At 39.5% G+C, this 9,827-nt stretch overlaps 1 protein-coding gene across 1 annotated transcript; it reads left to right on the top strand.

The window, feature by feature from the left end:
• The first annotated feature begins 1,048 nt into the window (after nucleotides 1–1,048).
• ahsa1a (AHA1, activator of heat shock protein ATPase homolog 1a) lies at nucleotides 1,049–7,746 on the top strand. The gene is made up of 9 exons (XM_010882468.5): nucleotides 1,049–1,579; nucleotides 3,352–3,542; nucleotides 3,848–3,930; nucleotides 4,149–4,266; nucleotides 4,387–4,484; nucleotides 6,194–6,319; nucleotides 6,560–6,661; nucleotides 6,755–6,806; nucleotides 7,053–7,746. The coding sequence occupies exons 1-9, from the start codon at nucleotides 1,500–1,502 to the stop codon at nucleotides 7,223–7,225; spliced, it is 1,023 nt and encodes a 340-aa protein (XP_010880770.1). The 5' UTR covers nucleotides 1,049–1,499; the 3' UTR covers nucleotides 7,226–7,746.
• Nucleotides 7,747–9,827: the final 2,081 nt, after the last annotated feature.

The raw sequence follows: 9,827 nt of genomic DNA, 5'->3' as shown, positions 1-9,827 counted from the left end.
ACAGCGTGCTCAGAGCATGAGAGGATTAAAAGCTTGAGTTTTGGATGGGTGGGTGATGCTTTAGGAAAAGAGATGGGGTTCTGGGAAAAGGTATTCAGACCAACAGTCCCTCTGACAGTAAGTCCACTTTGTCAGCTTGAACAGCCAAGTAATGATTTGGAAATGCTAAACAGGAAATTTAGAGACAGATTGGGGTGGATCAAGTAGAGTTTTCTACTATGTTGAATTCAGTGTACAGTGATCACCTTCAAATATAAACAGATAGATTGATGGATTCACAAACTGGACATATATGGTCGGCATTTGGTGTATCAAAGTGGGGTGTTATGGTTCATAAGAGGATTTCTGACCATTTATTCAGATCAAGGACAAGGCAGGACATTTTATATGAAATTCTGTAACTCCACTCACAGGTGTGCAAAATCGGGATGAGGATACATTTTATGTGGGTTCCACCTCATGTGGGGGTCGAGGGGAATGGGAAGGTGGACATGTTGGCTAAGCAGGCCAGTGGAAGAGAGGCTAAAACAATGATTTGGTCTAAGATGATGAAGAAGAGGGAGGCATTATGGGACACAGAGGTGAAAGGAAGACACTTACATAACATTCAGGGACAGGTTGGGACGGGGAAGGTTGCAGGAAGAAATAAATATTTTTAAGAGTGGGTCACTGTGGGCTTAATAAGTATCTTCATATTATGGGTAAACATTTGACAGGTAGATGTGAATTTTGTGATAGTATTGAATCTGGGGAGCATGTACTTTTTGAGTGTCTGAAATATGAAGGAGGGTGAAGTTGAAAGAGAGTATGAGAGGTTAAGGGGTTCTAATAAGGTTACTGGAAAATATAATAAGTTAGTTCACAGGTGTTAAGGTTTTTAAAGGACACGGGACTAGCGAATGGAGTATAGTTTTCCATCTCTGGTTCACACTCCAGTACAGTAGGTGGCGGTAATGCACCATTAAAGTTGGATGCCAACCGCCGTAAAACATCAAAGAAGAAGAAGCTGACATGAGCGAGTGTTCGAGATCGGTGTCTCCTTGTCAGTTTTGTTCACTAATGGTCTCTGTAGCAACATCCGTTCCAGTAATACCATCCGCCAGGTCGGAAGCTCTTTGCGCTTCGCAACGGGTCGAGTTTTCCAGAAAAGAACAGAGGTCTTAAAACCAGCAAGCCCAGTGCCACTTCGGAAAATAGTTACCAACAGAAGATTGTTTCTGATAAAATATAATTTAATTGTTCAGCTAACGGTGGTGTTTTTTTTGGCAGTATTTAACCCACGTTAGCTGGGTGGTTAAAAGTTACTGACTAGCTAATGTAGCTAACTGTCTCATCACATTTTTCTCTTTTTGGTTTGTTACTTGCAACCGAAGTACATAGTATTTGGCTAGCTGACGTTAGACAGCTTCAGGGAATCAACTGACGAGCTTGTTTTTCAGTAACTTAAGCTGGGTAATACATAACGATAGCTGCTGAAGGTAATACTAGTAAGTGTCATCATGGCGAAATGGGGAGAAGGGGATCCACGCTGGATCGTGGAGGAGAGAGCCGATGCAACAAACGTTAACAACTGGCATTGGTAAGTGACGTTAGCCTAGGTGATTAAAAAGAAAGAAAACACTGCATTTCACGAACGTGTTCAAAAGCCCTCGTACAAGGTTACTCAGTCACCACGTTTTACTCTGTCGGCGTGTTAGAGTTGAGATGTTTAGAGCCCCACACTACGTCAGGGAGGCTGGAGATGCTGCACCAACGTTAAATGCGTCAGATTAATGCCAATGTTTGCGCATGCACAGAATAGTTCGCGTCAAATGTATCCAGGAGCTAAGTTGAGCACATAAAGCCAGTGATGGAAAATTCTGCTAATTTAACTTTCTGTGTGAAGTAATCAACAGACGCAAGACCCTCTACCAGCAAACAATAAACACAAAACTCAAAATATTTGATTTTGCAATCATTGTGGGGGTTTTTTTTCTCCGTTTAACGGCCTTTCACTTGTGACTGAGACTTGTGAAAATGTTTTCAGTATACGTTTGTGGATGATGAACACACATTTCAATTGTTTTCAGTTTCAATAATTTCATTTACATTTGTCATTTAGCTCTTATCCGGAACGTGCATACATTTTATAAGAGTTAGATGAAACCACCACACGTTTTAGTAGTAAGTGCATACTAATCAATGAATTAGTTATCGGCAAAGGTCTGTGGTGAAAGAAGACCTTAAACATAATGAACAAAACAAAATGTCAACAAAACACTAGCAACAGAGCTGGTGGCCATATAACTCTGAGTACTCTGTGAAAAGGTGAGTTTTTTTTTTAATAGTCTTTTGAAGCAAATGGAAGCTGGTTTCACCATTAAGGTGTCAGGACAGATAAGGCTTTTGACTGGGTAACTAATAAATTTAACCCAACAGTAATTATCTGTTAGTGTTATATTGCCATGTAGTTGCCCCATGACTTGGCCAGAAGACTGGAACTAGTTGGTGGGTCTGACTAAAGCATAAGCAGAGTTATTTTGGGAGCGCCCAGGGACAGGGTACAACTGAGGAGCAGATGGTTGGATATTAATAACGTTTGACAGCGAACGACCGAGATTATCACAAGACTGAGGATAATGTTGGGTCTACCTAAATAATTACTTTTATTCAGAGACATAGATGTACACAACCAGCGTCCGACAAACCCACACATTGCACAAGCCAGTTTTCCTCTGAACGAAACAACAGTAGTCTTCATAACGAAAAAATACTTCATCTGATCTGGTTTTCAGAATTTCCAGTTTCATGACTTATGAGGGACATCACCCTAAAAACAATTAATTTCCATTGATGCCCCAGCATTCCCATCACTCTCAACAGGTTGTAAATCACATGCCTTTGGTTTATGTCTTCAATCGGTCAAATGTACTTACATCAGCAGTTTTCACAAATTGCTTGTCCAGATACCCAGCCTAAAACCCCAAAGAACAAGCAACAACAAGGACTTTATGCTGTGTGGCTGGAACAGCTCTCTAGTACTGTCAGAACATGGGAAGAAACCTAGATGTGGTCCGTATTCTGCGGGGTGTCCATATGGGCCAATCAGTGTTCAGGTCAATACATTTAGTGGATTACATTATATTCAATACTTTTATATTGCTGAATTGAATTCAGTTTTAATGTCTGTATTATGTCAGTGATTTCAAAATCACATGTATTACCTTAGGCAAAAAATATTAGAAAAGTATCTAAAACGGGCAAATCTTTCTAAGCACCAAAATCAAATGCATGTTTATGCTAGTTTTGGCAAGGTGTGTTTTCTGGTATACACCATCAAGTTGAATATGTTCACTTTGTGTCAACCTATAGGACTGAACGTGATGTGACCGGCTGGTCAACAGACAAGCTGAAGGAACTCTTATTGGGTCTGCGTGTAGAGGGCCCGGAGGGGAGCTGCGAGGTCACCGATGTCCCCAAGCTGGACGGCGAGGCATCCATCAACAATCGCAAGGGGAAGCTCATCTACTTCTATGAATGGAACGTTACAGCAACATGGACTGGTCAGTCCACGCACATTCACGTTCACACAACTCTTTATGAATCACACAAACATATGGTAAAGATATGTTGTGCTTTTTTTGGCAGTGTTTTCTGCCTGTATGTTAGGTTTTACTTTCAACACAAAGGGCCTTCCCAAACCCAAGGGGAGCAGAGTAGCACTTGTTTGAATGGTAATGAGCCTGTAGCTATATTCTCCAGCACTCAAAGCACCAATAGTTCAGAGAGAAATGGATGGGTTGTCATGGCATCTGCCTTCAAAGTAGGCCTCACAACATCTCTCTCCTTATCATTGTCTCTCTTCCAGGAACATCAAAAGCTGGAATCAAGTACAAAGGGAATATCTCAGTTCCAAACCTCTCAGATGAAAATGACATGGATGACCTAGATGTAAGTTATCACCACCCAGGATGATGTTTGTTCAGGATAGTTTTCACATTGACAGCTAACATCTTTTTTTATTTAACTACGTTTAAGAAACGTAATGCTGTTCACTCTCAAAAGCAAGTGGGAACATTTCTTATAAAGACGTTTGTGTGGGAGTAAAAAGAACAAGAAAGCATACAAGATATGAATCTGTACTATATTGGCTTGTTTGTTGAGCACAGATAAGTGTGTCGCTTTGCAAGGATGAACCTAACACACCGCTCACTGAACTCATGAAGAAGGAGGGGGTGAAGAAAGTGCGATCTGCATTGGGGAGCTATGTGGACCATCTGAAATCAGGTGAGGTCTCTATTCATTCAAATGTCCCCTATTGCTTGTAGATAGTCATCTCTCTATACGTCATCTTTGGTATTTCTTCATGTCAATCCATACTGATTGATGATTTTGGGATAATTGCAGAGTTCACTCAGGGCATGATCCTTCCCACGGTGAATGGGGTGGTGAGCAACCCACAGCCCTCTCAGACACAGACAAAGGTCAAATTGGACAAAACCCAGGTGAGCAGCAGTTCGCTTCGGACCTCCCCCTGTTACAGATTTATTTCACTTTTGTCATGCGTTCTACAATGGTGGCAATTACCTGTGGCTAATATTTACATCGACATGATACGCAGAAGAAGGAAAAAGAGATGGGACTAGGGCTGTCAAGCGATTTAATCACCCAGATTTTCTGTAATTGACACTGTTCAATCTTCAAGCACTCTAAATTAGTGTTCTCACAATTTATAACTGAAAAGTTTACCATATTGTGTTTATATGCCACATATAGTGTTCTTCTACAAGTAGCCACAAGACTGTATTCTATACTGCAAATTTTTCTTAGAAGTTTTAAAGCTGAATATTTGCAGATACTTTTGAAGTAAATATCTGCAGCCAACTTGTGCAATAATGATTTGTCGTATACTTTTGTACAGTACTAAATTAGTAGAGAAAATAATTGGGACACAAAATGAGCGATTTAACTAGCCATATCTGAAAAGACTAGGCTAGACCTTTGCATAATACCCCACTACAGTTGGTAAAAACACAAACATTAACACATTTACCAATAGAAATAGCTTCAAATTCATTCTCTCAAATTTCCACTAAATCTTTTTTTTTCTTAAGTACACCACCGTTTTTTGTATTAAATGTTATGACAGTAGCTGCAATAACAGCAAAAGTAATTGTATCTGCATTTATTTATACATTGTACAGTAGAATGCTCGGCACAGGTCGTGATGGTTAATTCCACAGGCATGGGTTTCAATCAGTAAGACTTAATTTGCTGATTTAATAATAGTAGCTAGTTATCTAAATGAAGTAGGCTATATATTTTACAGTAGAATGCCAGCCACAGATCTCAATTGTTAGCTTCTTAACTTAGCTAAAATAAGCAACACTATTTATCTGGTAAGAAGCAACGCACAAATACATAGAATTAACTTACTTGTATGCAACTTTGGTCCTGATAAACCGTTCTGGTCCGAATGTGAGTAGTAGATACATTCCTCAATCTGTATTTGATCTTGTATGTTTCACCAGGTACAAAAATTCCAATATACCCAATTACCACTGTCTTTTAAAACCATTGTACTCTAGCCTACCCAAGTTCTAACATATGTTTCAGTATTGTCATGTAAAACCACCTACAAAAATGAATAATTCAAATCAGGATGATACGCAATGTTATTTTAAAGTTGGTTAGCTAGCTAGCAATATCCAGTCTACCATGGGATGAGGGGAGGAACTTAGGCAGAACAGGAAATGCTGTCCTCAGAGTTGTAGTTTCTTTGAAAGAGGACAATTGTTGACACCTTGTACATGTATCAATATATCTGCTGATAGAAATATCACTGAAAGACCTTCAGTGGCTCTGTCAAACCAGGACAACAGCAACTAGATATAAAATTGGATCATTACAACACGAGTCTTAGCAAAATTAAACGAGGCATGACTGCATGTATTTTTCAGATCTCACTGTGATGTAATACTTGGCTTTTGGGTGCGCAGAAAAAAAACCTCACTCCTTCTGGCCAATTCCGTGTGAAACAAATCTCTCTCAGTTGTAATACACACCACTGAAAGAGAAGCGCTCTTTTAAAAAAAATATTTGAGTGCTTTTGTCAGCAAATGATTATACTGTATATAACCCAGTGAGATTAACTCAAACAGCACATTCAGACTTAGGAATATTATCATCATGCTTGTCTTTTGTATGTCCCTAGATTGGCCCCTCCGTCTCAGCCCCCTCTCCCAAAACAGGGGTCAAGGTCCCTACCTGCAAATTTAGTCTCAAGGAGACCTTCCTGACCTCACCGGATGAACTGTACAATACCTTTATCAACAAAGATGTGAGTAAATAAGTAACGGGACAGAGAAATATGACAGTGTACGCATTCAGTGCTGAAAGTCGCTCTGGATAGTCCGTCTGCTAAATTGTCTTAAATGTAGTCAATAACCTTCATTTACGTGTGTCCTTAACTCCACATCATTGATGGTATGCATAGAAATAGTTTCCCTGGCTATTTTCATTGGAAATGGAGGGCTTGTAGATGTTATTTTGACTTACCTGGTCTATTCTGGAAATGCAGATGGTTCAGGCCTTCACCCATTCTGCAGCTGTGGTTGATGGAGTCAAAGGAGGGAAATTTCAGCTGCTGGAGGGAAGCGTCAGTGGAGATTTTACTGAGCTGGTGAGGATGCTCATTTGCCAGAGATCATCCATCCATCATAACCCTTTGGTGGATGATGTCCAAGTATAACTGGTTTGTTTTTCCATTTCTTAGGTTCCAGATAAAAAGATTGTTATGAAATGGAGATTCAAGACCTGGCCTCCTGGTAGGTTTCCCTGCCCTATTGATTTGTGTGTGCCCCTTCAAACCTATGCAACTTTCAGTGACACTTTTATTTTTTTGTACAGGTTATCTTTATAAAGAACTGCTTTCTTAACTCCTGAAAACCAACAGGCTTTTGTTAAACCCTACAACAAAAACACCTGATCTGGTGTGTTAGTTCTGGGTAGCTAGACTTGAGAAACTTGAGTGGTGACATAAATGTCTTAGGTGTTATATTTTCCTCTTTCAGAGCATTATGCTACTGTTACCCTGAAAATGAAGGATCAAGGCAGCGAGACAGAGTTAAAGCTGGAATGTGACGGAGTCCCAACGGGAGAGGAGGATAGGACGAAGGAGGGCTGGAAGAGGTACTATTTTGAAGCCATCAAACAGACTTTTGGATATGGGGCGCGGCTCTACTGAGACTGACTCCTATGAATCATGTTAAAAAGAGAACCTGGTTATTTAATGGGGATGAGTGCACACCTTTAGCGCAGTCACTCTCGTAGCAACAGCCCTAAAGCGTGCATAGACAAACAGTGACTCTTATACAAAAGACTGTATGGAAGACTGGCTGTCTGAGTTTGGCTAATTGGTTCCTGGCTTTGATGTATAGGATTACCTCACTCAAATCAGTATATGTGCTGCTGACAGTATTTAAAATGTGGAGATTGATTGTTGATCATACATTTTAAAGTGTTTAAAGCTGAAATAAATTTTTACGGAATTATGTTTTGGGGATGTAATGAGGACAGAGTGTGCCAGATGACTGACAAAGAATGTGTTGATATTGGTGCATGGCTACCTGTGTCCAATGATGTTTGTTTGTAGAAAAAGATTTGCTCACAGCTTATGTTCTTACACTGAATAAATGAAAGCAGACATACAGTCATCTCCTAAATTATTGGCACCCTGAAATATGCTAAATAAATTGGGCAAACTTATTTTATACTATTGGAATTTGTCAGAGAAAATGTATTTTTAATAAGTACAATTTTTGTTCTCAAAGATAGGTATACATTTTTGGCACCTGTAAGTGTTTTTAAAGTAATGCAAATTTAAATCCAAATCTGCATTGTTCTACTTTTGTAAATATTCAGTCTACAGCCTTGTTCACACCAGGCATGGCAAACTTTATGCGTTCTGGCAGAAGTCCATTCATTTCTATAGAAAGCAATCCGCACCGCTGCGACTAATCGACCACTCGGACAGATTTGGATGCGGTACGGCAGGTGTGTCGCATAAGTAGAATTTTTCCAAGTTGTGCAGTGCTTTTCTGTAAGGTATCAGGAATGGAAGTTATCATACCACCGAAGAAGAGCTAATATGTAGCTTTCTGCTGTGTGGGATCGCAAGAAAAGCTTTGACAGCTCAATATTTGTAGTAGCCTACAAGATAAAAATTTGAGAGTTAGGCTAAATATTTGAGGGACACATTTCCAAAACCCGATTAGTTAGTGTGTGTGTGTGAGACATATTCATCGATTAATTGCGATGTTTGCGCTAAGGCAGTGTACGATAATTTCATGCCGTGCCTGGTGGGAATGAGGCTTAAGGAACTGTATTGTGGCCTTTGCTTCCAGTTTCACTAGAGTGTAAAAATTAGGTAACATGGATGTTGGATTCATTTGTCATCTATCGCCATGGAGACAGGTAATAAGTTCACAAATGAAAACAAATGGTTATTGATCTTCAGAAATCAATGTGTACAGCTGATAGCTGTGGTATATGAAACCGTATACCATAGGTATGACATCACAGCACTTTTTACTGCTCTAATTGAGTTGGTAACCAGTAATGGCAATTTAATGGCATTCCAGGGGTTTGTGGTATGTTGCTAATTTACCATGGCTAAGCACTGTGTCCAGGCCCTCTGATGCGTCTTGCCTAAAAACTGTTTTTAGCTGTGGTAAATTGGCCATGTACCACACCACCCCAGTGCCTTATTGTGTTATTATACCACTTACCACTATTAGGGTAATAATACATTCCAAACCAGAGGAACAGTGGTAATCCAGCTTGGTGGAGGATGTGAGTGCATCTCAACACAGGTTTATGGTTTGGGAGGTCATAAGAATCAAAGGGCCACAGTTAGGGAGTTAGAGAAGGATTATGCATCTTGTGGTCACAAAGTCACATTATAAGATGACACATTTATTCCAATATCCAGTTTGGATGGGGTACCAGAAAAATGCCAATATTGAGAACAACCAATAAATGTTAGTGCCTGGGGTTTTGCTGAGCGAACTGCAGAGCACATGAGCCAGTTATACAGGTAAAGGTAATAAAAGGTTTTGCATCACTTATCCAGAAGATGGTAGGTAGATCAATAACCTAGGTCAGGGTTGTCAAATATAAGGCCTGTGAGATCTGTCATTTAAATATGTAAAAATGTAGTGCCGTACTTGCTTATTTTAGATTTTCTGTGTTTTCATATTTTGACAGTTTCTTGTCAGATCTTTGACTGAAACCTTGTATTAAATATAGGGAACCTCAGTAAATAAGTAACACTTTACTGAGGTTCAATGTTATGCAACACAATGCCAACTGAAAAAGGGATTGCCTCTTAAAGGGATGTTTCGACCTAGATTGATATTTGGTTAAAATAACATGTACCTTGAGTAATTGAAGGCCCATGGAGTCATTTTTCAGGACAATTATTCACATCTGTCCTAGTCTGGAAATAGCGTTATTTTCATTGTCCAAATTCATAAATTAAAGCTGCATCCTGAGCCACAAAAGCTACATTGCAAATGGAAAGGAACGTAAAACACCCGTCAAGAACAACTCAGGGTAAGTGAAATTATATAAATCTAGGTCAAATTATCCCTATAAACAAAATACCTGGTTATGTTGCCTTTAGCCACAATGACCAAACGCAACCAGGTGTTTTCTTTGTTGATCAATCTCACATTCTAAGGTTCAATCATTTGTAAGCCATGACCACACATCAACATAAACATTTTTAATGCAATTTTAACAATATATTGCTTAATTATAAATAACACTGCAGACACTTTCGATCA

This window comes from Esox lucius, chromosome 18 (assembly GCF_011004845.1).
Source record: "Esox lucius isolate fEsoLuc1 chromosome 18, fEsoLuc1.pri, whole genome shotgun sequence".
Classification (NCBI taxonomy): Eukaryota; Metazoa; Chordata; class Actinopteri; order Esociformes; family Esocidae; genus Esox; species Esox lucius.
Note: the sequence above shows the minus strand (reverse complement) of the source record. Positions and strands in the feature narration are given on the sequence as shown.

What these genes read in the sequence shown, in the direction of transcription:
- ahsa1a (XM_010882468.5), top strand. Translation starts at nt 1,500, where the DNA reads ATGGCGAAATGGGGAGAAGGGGATCCACGCTGGATCGTGGAGGAGAGA. An exon ending in ATACCTTTATCAACAAAGAT is followed by an intron (nt 6,320 to 6,559) that starts GTGAGTAAATAA and finishes CTGGAAATGCAG; the next exon opens with ATGGTTCAGGCCTTCACCCA. An exon ending in ATTCAAGACCTGGCCTCCTG is followed by an intron (nt 6,807 to 7,052) that starts GTAGGTTTCCCT and finishes TTCCTCTTTCAG; the next exon opens with AGCATTATGCTACTGTTACC.